Source organism: Convolutriloba macropyga, chromosome 3, assembly GCF_964194025.1.
Source record: "Convolutriloba macropyga chromosome 3, txConMacr16.3, whole genome shotgun sequence".
In the NCBI taxonomy this organism is placed as follows: domain Eukaryota; kingdom Metazoa; phylum Xenacoelomorpha; order Acoela; family Convolutidae; genus Convolutriloba; species Convolutriloba macropyga.
Window position 1 is genome coordinate 68,880,736 of NC_134470.1, and position 25,373 is coordinate 68,906,108.

Consider the following 25,373-nt stretch of genomic DNA (forward strand, 5'->3'; position numbering starts at 1 on the left):
GATTGTAAAATGTAAAACCTGCATTTTGTTGTAAAAATCTGACATCACATTTCGAACAGACAGATGGAATTTGACTGAAATTGTCTACGCTTCTTCTGTAAAAAGTACTCAAAATTCTGTGAGTTCGGAATCATTTTGTCTTCTGAAGTAAGCTTTTGTAAATTTTCTCTAATTTTCAGTAAAAAAATAAGCTGAGCACTGCTCTTACACGAATGAAACGAAAAGACAATTCACCAAATAAATTTTTTCTAAGCAAAAAAAAACATAATTCAAAAGTAACGACAAAGTTTCTAATTTTTCCAAAAAAATAGTTTATCCAGTCTTATTATCGGTCATTTTTTGTGATTGGCCGCAAAATTACAAAATACTACCCAAACTTTACTCTTGTCAAATAAGTCAGTTGAGTGTGATCGAAAATGGGTATCGGGACAAAATGCAAAATGGTCGCCAAAACAAACGTGTAAAATGGGCACTTTCGAATCTTAATATGGATACCTATTTCAAAATTTAATTTGGTAATCTTAATATGGCTAAGTGTAATTTCTGTAGCCAAAGTGTATTATGGGTGAAAAATGGACCATATTACACTTTGGCTACAGCTACTACTACTACCACTACTACTACTACTACTACTACTACTACTACTACTACTACTACTACTACTACTACTACTACTACTACTACTACTACTACTACTACTACTACTACTACTACTACTACTACCACTACTACTACTACTACTACTACTACTACTACTACTACTACTACTACTACTACTACTACTACTACTGTTTCAACACTTTAATTCCAAATATGAAATAAAGGCACGGTTGGCAACAAATACAAACAAAACAAGAAGAGTTATTTGTTTGGTTATTCTGTGAAGTGCTGTACGACGAAATTGTTGAAGGCATTCTTTGACCCGGTTGCTGCTTTCTCCTGCAATCTGGTGAACGATACTTTGTTTCGTACACAGTCTCCTTCGATTTGACTCATCCACGTTTTCCGTTGCCCCCCAGGAGCGCGTCTAGCATGGACGTATTGATCGGGCGGGTCCCAATCGAAGGCACTGCGGGCTAATCTTCCTGGTTCCATTCTCTGGATGTGTCCGTACCATTTTATCCGTTTGAGCATGATCATCGTGGATAGTTGGGGCATTCGTGATCTTGACATAATTTCTTCGTTCGTTGCTTTCTCCAGATATGACACACGTAGAATTCTCCGAAGACAACCACAGTGGAAACTCTCTCAAGTTTTCTCTCCATTAATTTCGAAAGAGTCCAAGTCTCTGAGCTGTACAGCACGGCTGATAAAACGAGTGCTCTGTACAAATTGCACTTGAGGTGCACGCTGAGCTGCTTGCTCTTCCAGAGATTTTGGAAGTTAGCAAAACGTTGCCTACCTTCTGCAAGTTTGCAATTGACTTCCTGCAGGTCTCCATGCTTGAGGCTGACATATGATCCGAGATACTTGAACGCTTCTATGTTTTCAAACTCGTTTCCGAGAACATCTTGTACTTTGCAGGAAAACACGCGTGTGTCAACTGCTTTAGGTTTGCCACAGTATCTCGATTGGTGAACTTTTCGGCCATTGACTGTTTTGAACTTTCTTTCACAATTGTCACAGGTAAGGCTCGCCTCTAGTTGCTCGAACTTTGACTTGTCGACGACATTCTTTGACAAACCGGCTTTGCAGAACCTTGTTTGGTGCACTTTGCGTCCGGTAACTGTACTGAATTGCCGCTGACAATTCTGACATCTTAAAGACTCTTGGTCAGCCACCACTGACCGACTCTCATTTTCTAGCGACTCTGAATCTGCTACCGCAGATTGTTGTTGTGAAGCTACCAACGCTGGCTTAGCCACCGCTAAGCTTTTCAATCTTAGCTTCCGGCCATCTTGTGTTTCGAACCAGCCCGCTTTCTTTTTCGTTCCAAGCAGCACCTCCGTGCTGATGGTTAGTCGTGACTGGCTAGATGTCTCTGCCAGGAGTCCTAGTTTGCCTTTATGTGTTCCAGTGAGTATCTCCACGTTCTATTGGATACTAGGCACTGCAACAACATTTGGGCTGTCGCATTTTACGCCCATATTCTTTGTTTTGGCCACATTAATCTTCAGACCAGCGGCTTCCGCAAGGGCCTCGATTCGATGTAGGTTTTCTTGCACCTCACTGTCTGAGACCCCCACGAGAGCAACATCATCAGCAAAATCTAAGTCAGCCGCCAATCTCCCAATGTCTAATCCTCCATGCACCGAGTTAGCCAAAATGTAGTTGATGACAAGGCCGAATAGGATTGGGGACCACACATCACCCTGCCTAACGCCCGTTCTGACATCAAATAAGCGTCCTTTCTCACCTTCGGCTTTGACTCGACATTTGAATCCATCATAGCTGTTTCTTATGATGTTTATCACTTTTTGCGGAAGACCATAGTGTTTCATTATCTGGTACATCTGCTCACGATCGACAGAATCGAATGCCGCTCGAAAGTCTATGAAACAAAAGCTAATATCCAATTGAAACGCCATTGATTTCTCTATTATTTGACGCAGGGCAAAGAGTTGATCGGCGCATCCTCTGCTTTTTCTGAAGCCGCACTGCTCTTCCCTTAAAACGCGATCCACTGAATCTTTGCATCGATTGAGAATAACGGAAGCGAACACTTTGCCTGGTACTGACAATAGAGAGATCCCTCGGTGGTTCGAACACTCTGACCTCTTTCCTTTACTCTTGTATAATGGGACAATTTCTGCTACCTTCCAGTCATCGGTCAGAACTTCCGTCGACCAACACTTATCTATGATGTCCCAGAGCCACTCGACAATACCCTTGTGTGCTTTCAACATCTCACAGGAAATGTTATCGGGTCCACTTGCCTTGCCATTCTTCAACCTGCGGACAGCTTCAAGCACTTCTTCAGATCGAATTGGGCTCAGGTCAATCGACAAGCTTTCAGCTGCTTCTTCGGGATCCAATCTCGTACTGCAACTGGATGTTGAGGGATTCAGGAGTTGACTAAAATGTTCCGTCCAGCGTTCAAGTCGTTCCTCTTTCGTCCGTAAGTTGACGCCAGTGCTTGAAACTAATTTGGTCAACTGGGGACTCCAGTTTCGTCAAATCCGCTGTGATGCCCCAAAAACCTCCTTCAAGTTGCCTCTGTCCGCAAAGCTCTGCACTTCTTGGCCTTTGCGTTCAAGCCATGCCCGTTTGTCTGCACGTAGAGCTTTTCTGACTTCCTTACAGCAGTTTGTGAACTCTAACAACGCCACCGCGCTGCTGTGTTTCTTCAAATGTAGATACGCTCCCTATGTTTGAAGCTGGAAACTAGGTCCGAAAGTTGACTCCAAAACAAATCCTTCTCTTGGAGACTAGCTTCATTCGTAGGTGCGTAGCAGACAACAACAGCTAGATTGGCTCTCCTCCGAGCCGCGAACTTGACGTAGCAAATACGTTCACTTAGAGCCACTTGTTCTACGATGCTGTTTATCAATGACTTCTTTACAGCAACGCCCACTCCTCCTTGTCTCGACTTTACACCAGACAACCACGAGTCAGACAGGTAGAGCTTGTGGTCTCCGAGATCAATTTCTTGCTCCTGCAATCTCGTCTCCTGCACTCCCAGGATATCCAACTTGTATTGCGCCAGATCCATTTTCAAAGCCTCTAAAGATCCGGCTTGGTTCAGTGTTCTGATGTTTAAAGTTGCAATTCTGAGTTGGTTCCTCGGGAGATTCTTAGCACCCCTTACCCGGGACTCGGGGCCATGGTTGAATGTACTCATTGCTTTGGTGTTTGAAGGCTGAGATACGACTAGTTGCGCCACAAACTAGAAGACCAAAGCCTCGTTAGCTCGACCATGTGAGCGGAGAGCCGCAGCACATGACCTACCCCCAGGGGACACCACGTGGAGGTGAGGTTGGATTTTGTCCCCCACTACTACTACTACTACTACTACTACTACTACGACTACTACTACTACTACTACTACTACTACTACTACTACTACTACTTCTACTACTACTATTACTAATACTACTACTACTACTACTACTACTACTACTACTACTACTACTACTACTACTACTACTACTACTACTACTACTACTACTACTACTACTACTACTACTCCTACAACTACTACTACTACTACTACTACTACTACTACTACTACTACTACTACTACTACTACTACTACTACTACTACTACTACTACTACTACTACTACTACTGTAGCAGAGAGCAATTTGGTAAGGGCGGCCGCGGTTTCTGGAAAACGTCCGAGCCGCCTCAATTTTGATGTTTAAAATCAAATCAACCCCTGATCTTGATAATTATGAGCTCTAGTTGACGATTACCGAAACGGCCTTAAAAACAGACCAGTAGTGCTCGTGTTATAGCCTCCCAAAAATTTAATTGTTTTTTTTCTATTCTAGCGTTTTTCTCTTTTGTTAACAGTAAAAGACCATTAAAATTGAACGTTATTGGATAGATTTTTATCTCTATTTTCTGAAACATGTATTTTTTTAAATTTCTGTAAAGTATTCGTTGAGATATTGAGCTATAGGTAGGGTGCCTTTTTTGGCCGAACATTAAGGAAAATTGAACAGGCAGTTTCTCTACGAAAAACTACTTTTTTCAAAAATTTTTATGTTCCTGTTTTGTATGACTACTTTCTGTCATTTTTGTTCTTATGAAAGTTTGACTTAGTTTTTTCATATACGGTGAAAATTTCGGCCTATGAAATCGGTTTTACTAAATCGAGTGCGATTGGACATCCTCAGATTCGAAATGAGGTGATTTCTGAAAAATAAACCACAGAGTTCTGACTTTTGACATGCAAGTTCGGAAGAGTACGACAACCCACCTCACAAAAAACTGGAGATTTTTTTGAAGTGAAAGAGTAGAAAAAACACTTTAAAAAACGGCCTTCAAATAAGGGTAACAGTTTTTGGATAATTTTTGGCCCAATTCTGATATTTCTTCATTGATTACAGATTTTTGCCTCAAATTTAATTTTTTGGAAGCGCAAAGATGAAAAGTAGAAGGTGACATGCTGACCATGTGTAGACAAAATTAAAAAATATGTTTTACTGGTGTAAAAATATTATATGAAAATTAAAAAAAAAGGTTTTTCATAAAAAAACTGTGGCCATTTCGATCTGGATTGTGCTAGTGTTAGTTTTTCCATAACCGAAAATGCTGCATTTTAAATCTCATATAAAAAAACAAATCCAGTCAAAAAAAGTTGTTCAAAAACAACTGCGAATTCTAAAAAAACACAAGATATTGTTTATGTGTTGTTTGGAATTCCTTGATTTCTACCGTTTCCTTATCCAAAGAATGATTTTTTGAAAAGAAAATCTAGTGATCTTCTAAATGATCAAAGTGACAATTGGGTGAGAAATCAATATATTAATAATTTTTCTACTCAAACTTTTCTTTGCACGAAAATACAAAATGGGTACTGGTGAAAATTTTGAAACCAAATGAGCAAGGGTTACAGAAATGTCTAAAAAACAATATAATGATCCAAAAACGCCCATTCTAAAACGCTGAGGTCTTTCAATTGTTCTCTGAGAGGAAATTAAGTTATTACACGCATCAAAACAACGCTTCTGAAGCAAAAAAAAACAACTATTACCAAAATTTGAGGTCAGTTGGGAAAATGAGAAAAAACTATTTGAAAAATTTGATAGCAGAAAGAAATTTTTCAATTTGTCTAAATGAAATAAACAAAATAAAACTTTAGTGTCTCTGTGTGCAGGCTGCAAAATCTATTGAAAAAATCTTTTAAAGCACGTTTCTCTGATAATCAATTTTTTTTAAAAATGGGTAACTTGTTCGAGATGTTCGTTTGGCCATTTCAAAAAAGTTTTTTTCCTAAAGAAGAATGAACTACAATCGTACTATTCCTTGGAACTAGTTTATCTTTGAAGAATATTCTCCATATTGACCAAAACTAAACTCGATAAAAAATACAAAAAACAGAAAAAACCTAATGCGTAAGAAAACAATTCTACGGCAGCAAAAAAAAAATATGTTTTCATTTTTTTGATCAACAAAATCTTTTAAATTTTACTCAAACTCCTTCAGGGCATCGAGACACCAACTTATGAAAAAAACAAACCAAAATAGGCAAAAAAATTGCCAAAATCTGCACAGTTGTTAAACCAACATATACAAAACTGAACCACACTTGAATCTGTTTAACTTTGTTTTTGTTAAAACTAAACGCCCTATTCTGTTTCTCAGGTTTTTTAGAAAACAATTATGGATCAATTCTTTCCTCTAATTATTTTTGTGACAAAAAGTACACTTTTCAATTTTGGTCAGAAAGTGGAATATGGGTAATGGTGAGGTTTTTGAACTCATATGCGCCAGGTTTATAGAAATGTTTACAAAAAAGACAAATTAATGGTCCAAAAAAGCCAATTCCAAAACGCTGATATCTTTCAATTGTTATCTGAGAGGAAGTTAGTTGTGATACGCATCAAAACAACGCTGCGGATGCAAAAAAACGGCTATTACCAAAATTTGAGGTCAGTTGGACGAAAATGAGAAAAAACTATATGCAAAATTTGATAGCAGAAAGAAGTTTTTCTAATTGTCTATATAAAATTAACAAAATAATTATTTAGTGTCTCTGTGTGCAGGTTGCAAAATCTCTTGAAAAAATCTTTTAAATCAGGTTTCTCTGTAAATATTTTTTTTTAAAATGAGTAATTTGTTCGAGATGTTCGTTTGGCCATTTCAAAAAAGTTCTTCCCTAAAGAAGAATGAACTAAAATCGTACTATTCCTTGGAACTTGTTTATCTTTGAAGAATCCTCTCCATTTTATCCAAAACTAAACTCGATAAAAAATTTAAAAAAAAACAGAAAAAAAACCTAATGCGTCAGAAAACAATTCTACGACAGCAAAAGTAAAAAACAAAAAAAGTTATAATGTTTCCATTTTTCTGATCAACAAAATCTTTTGATATTTGCTCAAACTCTTTCAGGGCATCGAGAAACCATTTTTGAATAAAACCAAAACAAAATTGGCAAAAAAATGCCAAAATCTGCACAGTTGTTAAAACAACATATACAAAATTGAACCACATTTGAGGCTGTTTAACTTTGTTTTTGTTTATTTTTTATCGAATAGTGCGTTTATTAAAACTCAACGCACTATTCTGTTTCTCAGGATTTTTAAAAAACAATTATGGATCAGTCACTTCCTCTAATTATTTTTGAGACAAAAAAGTACATCTTTCAATATTGGTCAATAATTGGAATATGGGTAATGGTGAGGTTTTTGAACACAAATGCGCCAGGGTTACAAAAATGTCTGCAAAAAAGACCAATTAATGATCCAAAAACGCCAATTCTAATACGCTGAGGTCTTTCAATTGTTATCTGAGGGGAAGTTAAGTTATGGAATGCATCGAAACAACGTTTCTGAAGCAAAAAACGGCTATTACCAAAATTTGAGCTCAGTTGGACGAAAATGAGAGAAAACTATTTGAAAAATTTGATAGCAGAAAAAAGTTTTTCCAATTGTCCAAAAGAAATAAACAAAATAATATTTTAGTGTCTCTCTCTCTCTCTCTCTCTCTGTGTGCAGGTTGCAGAATCTATTGAAAAAAACTTTTAAAGCACGTTTCTCTGATAATCAATTTTTTTTAAAAATGGGTAACTTGATCTAGATGTTCGTTTGGCCATTTCAAAAAAGTTTTTCCCTAAAGAAGAATGAACTAAAATTGTACTATTCCTTGGAACTAGTTTATTTTTGAAGAATCTTCTCCATATTGGCCAAAACTAAACTCGATAAAAAATTTAAAAAAATAGAAAAAACCTAATGCGTCAGAAAACAATTCTACGACAGCGAAAGTAAAAAACCAAAAAAGTTATAATGTTTTCATTTTTCTGATCAACAAAGTCTTTTAAGTGTTACTCAAACTCTTCCAGGGCATCAAGAAATCATTTGCCGAACAAAAAAACCAAAATCGGCAAGAAAATTGCCAAAATTTGCACAGTTGATAAAACAATATATACAAAATTGAACCACACTTGAAGCTCTTTAACTTTGTTTTTGTTAAAACTCAACACACTATTCTCTTTCTCAGGATTTTTAAAAAACAATTATGCATCAAATATTTCCTCTAAATGCTTTTGAGACAAAAAAGTACATTTTTCAATTTTGGTCGGAAAGTGGAATATGGTAATGGTGAAGTTTGTGAACTCAAATGCGCCAGGGTTACAGATATGTCTACGAAAAAGAGAATTTAATGACCCACAAAATGCCAAGTTTAAAACGCTGAGGTTCTCCAATTGTTATCTGAGGGGTAGTGAAGTTGTGGAACGGATCAAAACAACGTTTCTGAAGCAGAAAATACAGCTATTACCAAAATTTGAGGTCAATTGGACGAAAATGAGAAGAAACTATTTGTAAAATTTGACAGCAAAAAGCAGCCTTTCTTGTTGTCTCAATAAAATAAATCAGTAACTTCACTATAAATACGGAGCATTGACGCTTACAAAAGATTAAAGCATGCAACATAAGCTTTGCCTAAATCAACCTTAACAATTACAGTTGAGCAAAGTTTTATCAGGAAAAAAGCTAAAACAAGTCATAATTTATACTGGAGGAGTCTCTGGTTTCTGGAAATAAGCTTAAAATGACGAACAGAGATAGCAGTTTTTATGGCGGCCACAAAAAATGGAGGACCATCCCAAATTGGAGGCCAAGCCTCCAATTCGGGCGGTCCCCCATTTTTTTGAAAGTTTTTTCTTTTTTTCAACTAAAACCCAACTTTTTTGCCAATAACAAGCACACTGTTGCCTACACAAAAATTTGAAATTATCATTAGTAACCCAAGAAATGATTTTTACAATTTGCTGCAAAACTTAAATAAAAATGGGCAAAAGAGAACAGGAAAAATAAATTTTGAATACAAAAGATGGACCTTATCGCAAGAGACCTAATAGGACAACAATTCTAAAATGGATCAGAAACACACACAGTGATGACTTCACTATAAATACGGAACCATTGACGCTTACAAAAGATTAAAGCTTGCAACATAAGCTTTGCCTTAACCAACCTTAACGTTTACATTTGAGCAAAGTTTTATCAGGACAAAAGCGAAAACAAGTCACAATTTATACTGGAGGAGTATTTGGTTTCTGGAAATAAGTTTGAAATGACAAACAGAAATAGCAGTTTTTATGGAGGCCGAAAAATGGGGGGACAACCCGAATTGGAGGCCAAGACTCCAATTCGGGCGGTCTCCCATTTTTTTTGAATTTTTTTTCTTTTTTTCAAGTTTTTCAATAAAATCCAAATTTTTGTCAATAACAAGCACACTGTTCCCTACACACAAATTTGCAATTATTATTAGTCACCCAAGAAATGATTTTTACACTTTCCTGCAAAACTTAAACAAAAATGGGCAAAAGAGAACAAGAAAAACAAATTTTAGATACAAAAGTTGGACCTTGTCACAAGAGACCTAGTAGGCCAACAATTCTAAAATTGATCAAAAACACACACAGTGATAACTTCACTATAAATATGCGGCCATTCAGGATTACAAAAGATTAAAGCTTGCAATATAAGCTCTGCCTAAATCAAACTGAACGTTTACAGTTGAGCAAAGTTTTATCAGAACAAATGCTAAAACAAGTCACAATTTATACTGGAAGAGTTTCTGGTTTCTTGCGGCAAAAGACAATAAGAAAAATAAATTTTGGACGAATATGTTGGACCTTATCGCAAGAAACCTAGGTCAACAACTCTAAAATGGGTCAAAAACACACACAGTGATAACTACTATAAATGCGGAGCCATTGACGGTTACAAAAGATTAAAGCTTGCAACAGAAGCTTTGCCTTAACCAACCTTAACGTTTACAGTTGAGCAAAGTTTTATCAGGACAAAAGCTAAAACAAGTCACAATTTATACTGGAGGAGTCTCTGGTTTCTGGAAATAAATTTAAAATGACGAACAGAAATAGCGGTTTTTATGGCGGCCACAAAAAATGGGGGACCATCCCAAATTGGAGGCCAAGCCTCCAATTCGGGCGGTCCCCCATTTTTTTGAAATTTTTTTCTTTTTTTCAACTAAAACCCAACTTTTTTGCCAATAACAAGCACACTGTTGCCTACACAAAAATTTGAAATTATCATTAGTCACCCAAGAAATGATTTTTACACTTTCCTGCAAAACTTAAACAAAAATGGGCAAAAGAGAACAAGAAAAACAAATTTTAGATACAAAAGTTGGACCTTGTCGCAAGAGACCTAGTAGGCCAACAATTCTAAAATTGATCAAAAACACACACAGTGATAACTTCACTATAAATATGCGGCCATTCAGGATTACAAAAGATTAAAGCTTGCAATATAAGCTCTGCCTAAATCAAACTTAACGTTTACAGTTGAGCAAAGTTTTATCAGGACAAATGCTAAAACAAGTCACAATTTATACTGGAAGAGTTTCTGGTTTCTTGCGGCAAAAGAGAACAAGAAAAATAAATTTTGGACAAATATGTTGGACCCTATCGCAAGAGCCCTAGGTCAACAACCCTAAAATGGGTCAAAAACACACACAGTGGTAACTACTATAAATACGGAGCCATTGACGGTTACAAAAGATTAAAGCTTGCAACAGAAGCTTTGCCTTAACCAACCCTAACGTTTACAGTTGAGCAAAGTTTTATCAGGACAAAAGCTAAAACAAGTGTCGCAATTTAAACTGGAAGAGTTTCTGGTTTCTGGAAATAGGCTTAAAATTACAAACAGAAATAGCAGTTTTAATGGCGGCCAAAAAAATGGGGGACCATCCCGAATTGGATGCCAAGCCTCCAATTCGGGCGGTCCCCCATTTTTTTTGAAACTTTTTTCTTTTTTTTCTAAGTTTTTCAAGTAAAATCCAACTTTTTTGTCAATAGCAAGCACACTGTTGCTACACACAAATTTGCAATTATTTTTAGTAACCCAAGAAATGATTTTTACACTTTCCTGCAAAACTTAAACAAAAATGGGCAAAAGAGAACAAGAAAAACAAATTTTAGATACAAAAGTTAGACCTTATCGCAAAAGACCTAGTAGGCCAACAATTCTAAAATTGATCAAAAACACACACAGTGATAACTTCACTATAAATACGCGGCCATTCAGGATTACAAAAGATTAAAGCTTGCAATATAGGCTCTGCCTAAATCAAACTTAACGTTTACAGTTGAGCAAAGTTTTATCAGGACAAATGCTAAAACAAGTCACAATTTATACTGGAAGAGTTTCTGGTTTCTTGCGGCAAAAGAGAACAAAAAAAATAAATTTTGGACAAATATGTTGGACCTTATCGCAAGAGCCCTAGGTCAACAACTCTAAAATGGGTCAAAAACACACACAGTGGTAACTACTATAAATACGGAGCCATTGACGGTTACAAAAGATTATAGCTTGCAACAGAAGCTTTGCCTTAACCAACCTTAACGTTTGCAGTTGAGCAAAGTTTTATCAGGACAAAAGCTAAATCAAGTGTCGAAATTTAAACTGGAAGAGTTTCTGGTTTCTGGAAATAGGCTTAAAATGACAAACAGAAATAGCAGTTTTAATGTCGGCCAAAAAAATGGGGGACCATCCCGAATTGGATGCCAAGCCTCCAATTCGGGCGGTCCCCAATTTTTTTTGAAATTTTTTTCCTTTTTTCCAAGTTTTTCAAGTAAAATCCAAATTTTTTTTGCCAGTAACAGGCCCACTGTTGCCTGCACACAAATTTGAAATTATTATTAGTAAGCCAAGAAATGATTTTTACACTTTGCTGCAAAACTTAAACAAAAATGGGCAAAAGAGAACAAGAAAAACAAATTTTAGATACAAAAGTTAGACCTTATCGCAAAAGACCTAGTAGGCCAACAATTCTAAAATTGATCAAAAACACACACAGTGATAACTTCACTATAAATACGCGGCCATTCAGGATTACAAAAGATTAAAGCTTGCAATATAGGCTCTGCCTAAATCAAACTTAACGTTTACAGTTGAGCAAAATTTTATCAGGACAAATGCTAAAACAAGTCACAATTTATACTGGAAGAGTTTCTGGTTTCTTGCGGCAAAAGAGAACAAAAAAAATAAATTTTGGACAAATATGTTGGACCTTATCGCAAGAGCCCTAGGTCAACAACTCTAAAATGGGTCAAAAACACACACAGTGGTAACTACTATAAATACGGAGCCATTGACGGTTACAAAAGATTATAGCTTGCAACAGAAGCTTTGCCTTAACCAACCTTAACGTTTGCAGTTGAGCAAAGTTTTATCAGGACAAAAGCTAAATCAAGTGTCGCAATTTAAACTGGAAGAGTTTCTGGTTTCTGGAAATAGGCTTAAAATGACAAACAGAAATAGCAGTTTTAATGTCGGCCAAAAAAATGGGGGACCATCCCGAATTGGATGCCAAGCCTCCAATTCGGGCGGTCCCCCATTTTTTTTGAAATTTTTTTCCTTTTTTCCAAGTTTTTCAAGTAAAATCCAAATTTTTTTTGCCAATAACAGGCCCACTGTTGCCTGCACACAAATTTGAAATTATTATTAGTAAGCCAAGAAATGATTTTTACACTTTGCTGCAAAACTTAAACAAAAATGGGCAAAAGAGGACAACAAAAATAAATTTTGGACACAAAAGTTGTACCTTATGGCAAGAGAAGTAGGTCAACAATTCTAAAATAGATCAAAAACACACAGTGATAACAACTACAAATACGGAGCCATTGAATGACAATTAAAAATTTCGGATTTTAAATTGGCGTTGGGACCAAAATTTTTTTGTAAATTGACCCCAAAATTTGACCTTACTACTTTCCAGAAAAAAAATTTTAAGCGATTATTTTTTTCTTTTCCTCAACCTTAAAGACCGGTTTTTTTCATTTTCTGTGAAAAAAATTGTATTTCGGACTCTAGAAAAAATACTACATGGGCAGCCAAAATAAAGTCCAATTTACATAAAAGTGATTTCCCAATTGTCATGAGATCAATTTTTTTTCCTACAGTCAATTGTCATCGAGATCAATAATACTACTACTACTACTGCTACTTCTACTACTACTACTTCTACTACTACTACTACTACTACTACTACTACTACTACTACTACTACTGCTGCTGCTGCTGCTACTACTACTACTACTACTACTACTACTACTACTGTTTGAACACTTAAATTCCATAAAGAAATAAAGGAACAATGGCAATAAGTACAAACAAGTTAATAGAATGCATATAAGTTTGAGCTCATTTGCGTTTATTTAATCCAGGAAATGCTGTTCGACAAAACTGTTGAAGCGGGATTTAGACTCTCTTTTCGCTTTCTGTCGTAAAGTGATGTAGCTCAAGTTGTTCCTTGAGCAATCTTCTTCGAATTGGTCCAGCCACGTCTTGCGTTGACCCCCTGGAGCTCGTTTAGCAAATCAATATTTTTCTGTCGGCTTCCAGGTGAAGGCTCGAAGCGCTAGACGATCGTCATTCATCCTCAGGACATGGCCAAACCATTTCAACCGTTTAATCATGATCATTGCAGAAAATGTCGACATACGTTATCTAGCCAGTACTTCTTCATTTGTCACCTTCTCCATATATGGAAAACATAGTATCTTTCGCAGACAACTGGTGTGAAAGCTCTCAAGTTTCCGTTGCGTTGATTTATTCATGTCCCACGTTTCAGAGATATATAAGACCACTGATAACACAAGAGCTCTGTATAACTTGCATTTGAGGGGAATACTAAGTTGTTTGCTCTTCCAAAGCTTCTCAAAGCTCGCAAATCGCTGTCTCCCTTCCGCCAGCTTGACACTGATTTCCTTTAGGTCACCATGTTGCAACCACTGACCTCTCGTCGCTGCTAACTGTCACAAGCTCAGCCTCCGCTGAACTTTTCAATCTCAGTTTCTCACCAGCTAGTGTCTCAAACCAGCCCGCATTCTTCTTCTTGCCCATCAGCACCTCCCTGCCAATGAGAAGTCGGGATTGGTTTTCGGTCTCAATGAGAGTCCCATAACGGCCTTTGTGGTTTCCTGTAAGAACTTCCACGTTTTTTTTGAGCACTCGGTACACTGGCTCCGGGTTTTTTGCATTTAACACCCATATACTTTGTCTTCCCAACATTGATCATTAGGCCAACAGCCTCGACTGGAGATTCAATTCTGTGTAGATTTGCTTGAACTTCGGAATCAGAGACGCCCAATAGGGCAACATCATCGGCGAAATCAAGATCAGCAACACAGCGTCCAATGTTGATTCCTCCTTGAACTGAATTAGCCAACACATAGTTTATCACAAGGCCAAAGAGAATAGGCGACAATAAGTCGCCCTGGCGAACACCAGTTTTTACGTCGAACATCTGGCCCTTCTCGCCCTCTGCCTTGACGCAGCACTTGAAGCCTTCTTAACTGCTGCGGATGTCATTCACAACTTTTTGTGGGAGCCCGTAATAATTCATTATCTTGTATACAATCTCGCGGTCCAGCGAATCGGAATCGAATGCAGCGCGGAAATCAATGAAACAAAAACAAACTGACATCCAGTTGGAAGGCCATGCATTTCTCTAGTATTTGCCTCAACGCAAACAATTGGTCAGTGCAGCCCCTGCTCTTTCGGAATCCGCATTGTTCTTCTCTTAGCACTTGATCAAGTGCATCTTTGCATCTACTCAGGATGATTGATGCAAAAACTTTTCCAGGTACTTAGAGCAGTGAAATTCCGCGATAGTTCCCACACTCAGATCTTTTTCCTTTGATTTTGTATAGCGGGACAACTTCTGCTAACTTCCAGTCTTGTGGAAGGTTTTCTTCAGTCCAGCACTTGTTGACAATGTCCCACAACCATTCAGCGATTCCATTATGCAAATTTAGCATTTCGACAGAAATATCGTCTGGTCCACTTGCTTTACCGTTTTTCAGTATACGGACGGCACATAGAACTTCATCAAACCGAATTGGACCTAGGTCTATTTCAAGACTCTCGGATGCTTCCACTATGCTCAATACGGAGTTGCCGCTTGTCGTGGCTGGATTTAACAGATGATTAAAGTGCTCTGTCCAACGTTCCAACCTTTCCTCTTTTGTTTTCAGAGGCTCGCTTGTGGTTGAAACTAATTTACTTATATGAGGACTCACCTTTGTCTTTCAGCCACTGTCTTTTGTCAGATTTTAACGCTTTTCGTACTTCTTTGCAGCAGTTAGAGAACACTAGCAGCGCCTCCGCGCTACTATGCTTCCTCAACTGTAACTCGGCCCGTTTCCTAATCAACGCCAGCGTTTCAACTGTAATCCAGGGTTTGTGCACACGCTTTTCGGGGATGAGTAGTTTTGTTGCCGCTGATTAAGAGCCATTCGAAAAGTTGCCCAAGATTGTTCTACGCCTTCAGCACAACAATATCGTTCTCATCAAGATAGCGTTTCACTTCTGCGCAGAAAGCTTCACGGGTGACTCTATCGCGCAACTTGGCAGAGCATACTTTCGGTTGACTGCGTGGCTTCTGTGCCACTAATTTGAATCGCACTTCAGCAATGACCATTTCGTTATCGGTGAGAGTGATCTTTCCCCTCCTTGTCCTTACGTTGTACAAACAACTCCTGTGCCTCGAACCGAATAAGATATGATCTAACATCTTCTTTCGCATCTGTTGGTCAGGTGGGTTAAATGTATACCGGTGCACTAACCGGTGTCGAAACCAGGTTCCACCAATCAACAGGTCATGAGAGACACAAAAGGACAACAATTTTTCTGAGTTATCATTCTCCTCGCCCATTCCAAAGGGGCCTCGGCAAGGCACGTTGACATCAGATTGTTGACCAGGTTCCGCATTGAAATCTCCGACGAGGCAGACTCTCTCCCTTTGTAAACTGGATACCAAGCTGCTCAACTGATTCCAAAAATTGTCTTTCGCTAAGTCGTCAGCTTCATTTGTGGGCGCATAACACAATCACAACAAGGTTAGCTCGTCTCTGAGCTGCAAACTTCACATAAGCCATTCGCTCACTAACAGCAACTTGCTCAATTAAGCTGCCGGCAAGTCTTTTGGTCACTGCAATACCAACTCGCCCTTTTCTCGCTTTTGCAGTCGATAGCCAGGAGTCAGTAAGGAAGAGCTTGTGGTCGCCAAGATCTATTTCCTGCTCCTCCAGTCTCGTTTCCTGCACTCCCAGAACGTCCAACTTGTACTTCTTCAGGTCCATTTTCAGGCTTTCCAGTGAACCTGATTGAGCCAGTGTCCTTACATTGAGGGTTGCAATTCTGAGATTTCTATTCCACGGGAGATTCATCGCACCCCTTACCCGGGACTCGGGGCCATTTGTGTTTGAACTCATTGCATTGGGTTTTAAGGCTAATATACAACTAGTCGCGCCACCAACTAGAGGAACCTTGCCTCCTTAGCTCGGTGGTACTATGCATCTGCCCTACGGGCAGCTGCTGCATCACTTACCCCAGGGGACACCGCGGGGAGGGGAGGTTGGATTTTGCCCCCTACTACTACTACTACTACTACTACTACTACAACTACTACTACTACTACTACTACTACTACTACTACTACTACTACTACTACTACTACTACTACTACTATTACTACTACTACTACTACTACTACTACTACTACTACTACTGCTAGTACTACTACTACTACTACAACTACTCCTACTACTAAAACTACTACTACTACTACTACTACTACTACTACTACTACTACTACTACTACTACTACTACTACTACTACTACTACTACCACTACTATTACTACTACTACTACTACTAGTACTACTACTACTACTACTACTACTACTACTACTACTACTACTACATGATCTGAAGGACAATTTGAAGCGAAAAGTGTAAAGCTCATACCAATTTGAAACAACATTTTTGTTGAAATGCCAATTTAAAAAAGTAGTAAGGGTGGTTGTAAGGGTTTCAAATTGGCATTTCAGATCAATTTTTTTAATATGATATTGAGATTAAGTTTTTTACTACTAAATTTTTACAATATTTTTCAAATTGGTATTGAGAATACGTTTTTTACTACCAAATTTTTTACAGTAGTTACAGACTATTTTTTAAAAAAATTAACTTTTTCTCAAATTTTACAGACTTTTTTCTCAAATTTTACAGACAAACAAACATTGTGTCGGACGTTTGGTCTATTTTTCACTACTAAAATCGTCGGACGACTGATTAAACATAGTACTCTTGGTAGAAAAGACAGGTACTTTAGGTAAGTTATGATTGAACAATTAAATAACGTTAAACAATTACAAGGTTAAACATTAAGTTATGATTACAAGGTTAAACATGTTAAGTTACAAGGTTAAACAATTAAACTAGGTTAAACAAGGTTAAACAAATATAATGGCTAAAACAATAAAAAAATTTATCTATGTTTGAATACTTGAACAGCAGACTTTAGTTTTGTGTATATCCGCAAATGCGCATCGTTCGATAATCTAATTCCAGCTTCCTCACATCGTGCCTTGATGTCGGGAACTGAAACTGTGGAACTGACTCCGGAAAACAGCAAGCATGCTTTCTTTCGGGGTCAGTCCACGCGGGGGCTCCCGATTTGACGCGGAATGATTTCAAAGACTTTATAAACTTCTCTCGGAGAACGTCTTCACTACTCTGACCTATAGTTGACCTCCGTCGAGCGTCTGCAGTAACCGTTTGTTCCCGAGTCACGTTTGCAGCAGGTTGTTCTGTTGGAGTAACCGGGTTAATTGGAGTTAGGTTAACTGACGGCCTAATTGCATTGAATCGCCGTACGATTGGTTCCGAACATATAGGCGTCTCCATTGGCGTCTGTGGATCAATGGGATGTGGCTCTTCGGGCGCTTCAAAGTCAGACTCTACATCAGACTCTTTGTCGTCTACTTCTGCTTCTTCGGCTTCTTCCGGTGGGATATCTGACGACAAATCGTCACAATATATCGACAACAGCTGGTCGCGGTCCTCTGAGGTTCCCTCTCTACCAATGTAGATATCCTCAGCTGTTGTCTTGTTGTGAGCCGTTTGTGCCAAATGCGCTTTTGTCACCCCTTCTGGAACCTTGCCAATGAAACTTTTCCATCGGCATTCCCAATACTTTCTGATGGAGTTGGCGTTAAATCGCACTTCGTTTGGGTCATCGCCGAATAGAGTAAAGAAAGTTTCCTGAATATGTTTTGAAATGGACCGCTCAATTTTGTTCTGCTTCGAGCTGAAGACATACTTCGACTCCATTGAATCATTCTCGTCGGCAAATGTCTCCTTTAACTTGTAAAGCAGCGGTATTTGATCGGCCTTTATTTTCAAATACAGCGTATAAAACTTTCCCGTCTTGTGCCTATCAGTTTCCAGAACGCTGTTTTCTTCAATGTACTTGACGTCCTCCCAAGTGAGTGCCAGTAAGGGTCCAGACCGTACATTAAGTCTACCTTGTAGCACAAAGAAATTTAGGGCCTGTTGTTGCTTGTACGTTAAGGTAGATGTTGCTAAGTTGTCCTTTAGATGACTCAAGGCCAGCTTGTGACGATTTCGTACCAGAGCAATCGACGGGACCCGGGCTCGCAATTGTTTGGCTGTGGTACGATAGTTCTTAATAGCTGCAGTGGAGAACGCTTTCCTTACACTTTTAATTGCCGCCAACATCGTTGAGTGCTCTCGTTCCATCCTGCTGGAGACACCGTCTGAATACAAAAAACAGTAATCAACGAAGTTGCTGAAAGTTGCGAGATAGTTTAGCATCGTTTGAAGCTTCAATCCTCTTCGCTCTTGCAACTGGAGGCAAGCTTGTAATAGTTGCTGTGGTCGCCTCAGACCTTGTGTTTCCCCATACAATACAGCCATCAACTGAATTAAGCCTGATCTGTCCTCGTTGCAATATTCATTGCCCGCACATTTTGCCAACTGTTTTTGGTGCTCAGTGAACCTGCGGGCAATTTCTAAATCGCTGGTCCTCGCAATTACTGAGGACTTCAATTTGGCTCTTAGATTGTCTGGAAGTGAACTAAAACAAACAAAAATATAACTCAACCGAAATACATTGTAATTTATTGCCCAACATTGTTAAACGTTTGACTCAACATTATATTGTTTATGCAATTGTTAAACGTTTGACTCAACATTGGATTGTTTATTGTGCAATTGTCAGACGTTTTAGTAAACAATAAATTGGTTATGCATTGGAGTGTTTATTATGCAATTGTTAAACGTTTGACTCAACATTATATTGTTTATGCAATTGTTAAACGTTTGATTCAACATTTAATTGTTTTGCAATTGTCAGACGTTTGATTTAACATTGGAATTGTTTATGCAATTGTCTTACGTTTGACTCAACAAAAATGGTCTCCGAGTAAAATAACTTTATCACTTACGCCCTGCTTTCCGGATTCTCCACTCTCGTGACTGCAGAACAATCGCACTTGTTGGTGTACTTGTGCGTCACCAGAGAAGCAAATCGTCTGTAGCAAGCCATACAGTCGTAGATTTTGTGCTTCTTCTGTACATTTTTTGTCCTGTAGAAATCGATGATAAAGGTTATCTCTGCTTTTTCGAGAATGTCATTGTGTTGCTGCAAGTGCTTGTCCATTCTCTTGACAACGGCATGACAAATTAGGCACTCCAGAACGGGATCAGTTTTAACTTTCTTTGGTCGTTGGAGTCGAGCCTTCTCCTCGACGTTTGGTAACATTTCAACGATTGCTTCATCATTCGGTGCTTCCTCGACGTCTGCTTGTTCAACATTTGGTAACATTTCAACGATTGCTTCACGGATGGGTACGATTTCAACGATTGCTTCACTGGGTAACACTTGAACGATTGCTTCATCAGGCGGTGCTTCCTCGACGATTGCTTCACTGGGTGACACTTGAACGATTGCTTCATCACTTGGTGCTTCCTCGACGATTGCTTCACTGGGTGACACTTGAACGATTGCTTCATCACTCGGTGCTTCCTCGACGATTGCTTCACTGGGTGACACTTGAACGATTGCTTCATCACTCGGTGCTTCTTTCATGCATGTGGTGCACTGGCAATTCCTATTATTATCTCCAAAATAATCAGGGCTATAAAAAACTGAAATTTCTTCGTCAATTTCGACTGTTCTAATTGCCTGAATTGATATGATCGTTTTGTTCTTTTCACCGGACACAACATATCGGGCGTTTGGGTTGCATTCGTGATTGACGAATGAAGCAGGTCCGAGCATAATCCGTGTGCTCTTAAAATTGTTTGTGGGGGCAAATACCGAAAAAGACATGTCCTCCGTGAGCTCGTCATCAGAGACAGTTTCTGTAAAACCCTCCAGACCTGAGATGACTGTTTTCGGCCTGAATTTCTTCTTGGCGACAATGCGCATCTGTGTAAAGCCATCTTGTGGTTCATATTTTGAAGTAGTGAGGAAACTAACATTTTCAAGGGAGTCGAGATATGATTTGAACATCTGCGTGTACAGAGCTTTTGCTTTCGGATCTCTCAATAAAAGAGATTGAAAGTCTGAATGAAAACAGAGCTTGTGTGTTTCCAACGTTTGGCAGTCAATTAACTTTTCAGTGAGCTCAGCATCTATAAAACCAAGAATTTGCCAGTTTGCGTTTACGATATCTGTGCCAACATCTTCGGGTTCCTCGTGTACATCTTGTACGGGTTGTCTATCGTCTATCGTCGGGCTGTCGGGCTGAAATCGTTTTCCAGCACTTGTTTCGTCGGACTGCTGCTCGCGACTTCGTTTCTTGCTCAACTTACCCTTCCTATTATTATTGTTGTTGTTATTGTGATTGTCATCAGCAATAACTCTGTTTCTGAGGGTTCGCGTACGTGCTGTCTGACTTCGCAATTTAACCATTTTTGGATTTGAATCTGACAAAGACTTGAATCTTATTGTTGTAAGAGTTTACTTTAAAATGGCATAATTTTGAAATAGTTTTAGTGGCCTGAAATTTGAGTCCAAAAAGAAAAAGAGTCTGCGATAATTTGTTTATCTAATTGTTTATGAGGCAAGTACTAGTTATTAACTTTGTTCATCTATTTGTTTATTGTGCAAGTACTAGTTATTAACTTTTAATCGATTAGCGTCAATAAAAATATGACTAATTATCGGTTATAATTACCATTATCTTTTACCATTAGAAATGATCATTAGAAATGTCTCTTTTGAAGTTGTTCATCAATCGTTACACGATTGCATGTATCAATCGTTACACGATTGTTCATCAATCGTTACACGATTGTAAATGATATATAATATGCAATTGTTCTTGGGTGGGGGATTGTAAAAATCCCCCTTTCAAAAATTGCCCTGTTCAAGGTGACGGTCCCCTCAAACCGAACTTTAGATGATGATTCAGAGCATTGTAGATTTGGAGTCATAATATTAAATATTAAATACTAAACTAATCTACTTAGATGAGTAGAAACCCAAATGAAAATATATTCATTTTGACGTGATAGGGGCCAATCGGGGGTCAATCAATTTTCTTTTATCGATCAAGTTTTTGGGCATCACCTACTGGCTATTATTACATAAATGATAAGTTTCATTGATGATTGACCATTTCTTTGGTGATGATTGAATGTCACAATCGACCTTTGAATTGATTTAATTATGTATCAATAACAATCGTTTGACGATTGTAAAACAAATGAAAACATTTTCCAATAGAGGTCGCACGATTGCATTTACAATACAGCGAAGTTTTGAAATTAAAACACAGACGGCAATTAAAACTTGCTTATAATGTAAGTCAAATGTAACTGAGCCCTTTGTTCAACAACTGCAAAGTAATACATTGTAATTTGATTTTAAACCGTTTAAAGCTAGGAATTGATATAATTATTTTTATTAGCTGAGCTTTTCAGGACTGAAGAATGATGATAGGTATCCGACATTTTAGCGTGAAAAAAATGAGCAAGAATACTTAATTTTTGTACCATGGAAACTAGGTGTTTGATATATACTAACAACTAAGGTCACTCGTTCACTGCTGGAAAACTAACTACGCTGTCTCAAGTTGTTGACCGTTAACAATCCGTATGTGTACCTATACCCACCACCATGACAGCCCGTCTCCATAACGAATACAGCACTTTCCGTGCTGGGGTTTCCTCGCTGCAGACGAGCGGGTGATCTTATTGAATTTCTAAATCTGTTTTGCATTTGTGAAACACAAAGTATGCAACCATGAAACGCGATGAAGTTCAATTGTTCACCTTTAGTATTTTTTGGTATAGATAATTTTTATAGCTAATACACTTCCCAGTCAAGGGTAGCTTGTTGTTGGGTGATATTGAATTTCTAAATTTGTTTTGCATTTGTTCAATTGTTCACCTTTAGTATATTTTGGTATAGCTAATTTTTATAGCTAATACACTTCCCAGTCAAGGGTAGCTTGTTGTTGGGTGATATTGAATTTCTAAATTTGTTTTGCATTTGTTCAATCGTTCAAATTAATTATAATTTGGTATAGCTAATTTTCATAGGTTATACACTTCCCAGTCAGAGGTAGCTTCAATCAAAGCACGTTTGCAACAACGCGGAACATTTAGTATAATTTGGTATAGCTAATTTTCATAGCTAATACACTTCCCAGTCAGGGGTAGCTTCAATCAAAGCACGTGTGCAACAACGCGGAACAATTTGAAGCAAACGCAGAACATTTACAATACAAGTAAACAAACGCCGCACGTTCAGATCGTTCAGAAACCACATGACTCAAACAACTCTATTACTTACGCAAGCGTAGGACGATAGAATGCAAAGAATGCAAAGAATGTAATTACCAAAGCGTAGAAAGTGAATCACGCGCTAATAACTCGCTTTTGCCAACTTCTCCAAGTACAGATCAGTCGCTCAATTTATTCAAGTCAAATTAGTTCTAATTCTAATTCAAACTCGCCAAGTAAAGATCACTCGCTCAGAAATTTTCTCTATTCATTCTATTGAAGTCAAATTAATTCTAATTCATCAAATTCTTCTATTCATCTTCATCAAATTATTTCGTATGCAACCCCCCTTCTGTTTATACTAATATGTCTGATAATTCGTCCGAACCAAGTTACACGAATGAAATCCCTATTGTAAATAATTTCAATCTTAGAAATTACTTGTCTCCTTCAAAACCTCCTACTTGTCACCAAACGCAAGCCAGTACTCCTATCATGATGCCCACATTTTCCGACCTAGACTCAAATGTACGACAATTGTTTAACTCAAAATTCTTAGCTGCCCTTACCAACAGAGATTCTATACTAAGAGAAATCAGAGATTGCATTATTTCAAACGACGAAGAAAGATGTCGCAAACTTAGTAAACAAGTGCATGCTCATTGGAGATCATTGAGCACAAGGAACGGTTGCATATTTGTCGACAATAGAGTCGCAATTCCTAACAGCATTAAAGAGGCAGTTTCAGATGTATTCCATGCTACACACCCTGGAAGTTGGGGCATGACGGAACTGGCAACGCGAGTGTGGTGGCCATTTTGCAACAGAGATTTACTCAATAGGGTTCGACTGTGTAAAGCGTGCACAGAGTTTGGTAAGAACTTAAAGCCAATTGTACTAAGCTAATAGTACCAATTCTACCAGACCTATTTACGATGGTCAAAAGAAATATACATATTATAATTTTAAAACAGGGATAATGTTAAGACACAAACATGTCATGGGATAATGTTGCGAAATACTGTTTAGATTATGACACATTCGGCTCAGAGGAACTAATAGATGATTCAAATTGGAGGGACGAAGACTTACTAAGTGAAGAAGAAATTAAACGAAATAAAGACCGAATCAGAGAGGCAACTAGTGCTCAGAACTTGTTCAAATTTCTTCCGTCATCGAGTTCACAGCCAGTCAATCCTTCGAGTACCCGAATCAAATTCGCACGGAAAAACTCAAATGTTAAGAGCAGGAGAAAAAGTCTTGAAGGACTTTATGAGACAATACCAGCGGGAGAATTATAAAGACTTCAGACTCAACCGTTACGATACGCGTACCGGGTAGACCCGACACTGATATACATAAAGCAGAATTAGCAAAATTCGGAACACCAGAACAGAGGAATACTCCACTTGAGCAGTTCATCCAACCAGTGGACAAGAGTGGCAACGCAATAGACGCTATGGTCGAACGAATGCAGAAACACGTCTCAACTTCATTAAAGAAAATGTCGGGGGAAATTTCAATTAGAAAACAGTCAGAGACTGATCCCAGCCGAGACCCATCGAAATCTAACACCAAAAAGGCGATCAGAATTAAAATTCCAGAACGGAAAGTATCAAGGACAAGTAAGAGACGAAGTTCCAAAAGAAAATCTTCGAAAGAATTTCCGACCAATAAACAAGTAAGAATTGCTAGCTCAGATAATTCAGTTAGTTCTTATCACTCAGCACCCCCAGTAAGGATCATTCGACAAGAAACTGGATTTCGTAGAAGCAAACGTCTCCGCAAAACAACAAGCCGTTTTGGGGAACTAGCATCCGATACAGAGATAGATGATGAAATCGTGGTACAAGGGCCATCTTGCAGCGCATCATCATTCCAACCCGCGCAATTACCCGACAATCGTCAAATGATTAAAAGTTCAATTCAACAATGCCCTCAGGAGGATAGTGACTCGGACTCAAATTTTGATGAATACGAGGAATATGAGGTTGACATTTCGGATCATGAATTGGGTCACAAGGATCTGTAATCCTGTTTGCCAGCAAATGTAAGAACATTGTCAAAACTATAAAACACTCATTAGTGCAATTAGTAAGTGCTCTGAAGATTTAATTGACAGCACTGTGCCAAGGCCTCACTTACTTACTGTGCCTCACTTTCTTACATATTTCAGTTGATAAATCCATAATTTTCATAATCATTTGTGATCCATGTTGATAACTTTGTGAGTAATTCAGTAGCCAAATGCAGTATGCATTTGTTGTTCAATTTTCTTTTCTCGTTGTTCAATTTTCTTTTCTGCCAAATGCAGTACGTTTACATATTTATGTTTCAATTGTCCCTCATTTGGGGAACTATGTTACAATCGTCCCTCATTTGTGATGAAATTGCACCGATAATTCATACAGTATTTGATTTCATAATGTTGCTACATTCCATTCAGTATTTGATTTCATAATTTCATTCCTTTCATAATATCGTAATGATATATAATACCATTGTAACCTCTAAGTGTGACTGGCATCATGACAATGAAGCAGACAAAGAGAGCGCAAAAAGAGCGAACAATACAGTCTTATCTGTAATCGAGTTTTATCTGAAGCTTATGAGTAACCATATCGCTTACAGTTTATAATTAACTGCTACGTTAGTTAAATTGTTACACGATTGAAAAAAAATTAATAATCA

At 38.1% G+C, this 25,373-nt stretch overlaps 2 protein-coding genes across 4 annotated transcripts in view; one reads left to right on the forward strand and one right to left on the reverse strand.

The window, feature by feature from the left end:
* The window catches only part of LOC142336404 (rab proteins geranylgeranyltransferase component A-like), a 94,593-nt gene that overhangs the window by 13,333 nt on the left and 55,887 nt on the right, over nt 1-25,373 (forward strand). The gene's annotated exons all lie outside the window — the stretch shown is intronic.
* On the reverse strand, nt 15,947-16,309 carry LOC142336713 (uncharacterized). Its single transcript, XM_075385626.1, has one exon. It carries the CDS (start codon nt 16,307-16,309, stop codon nt 15,947-15,949), a length of 363 nt encoding a protein of 120 aa, XP_075241741.1.

What these genes read in the sequence shown, in the direction of transcription:
- LOC142336713 (XM_075385626.1), bottom strand. Translation starts at nt 16,309, where the DNA reads ATGAATCTCCCGTGGAATAGAAATCTCAGAATTGCAACCCTCAATGTA.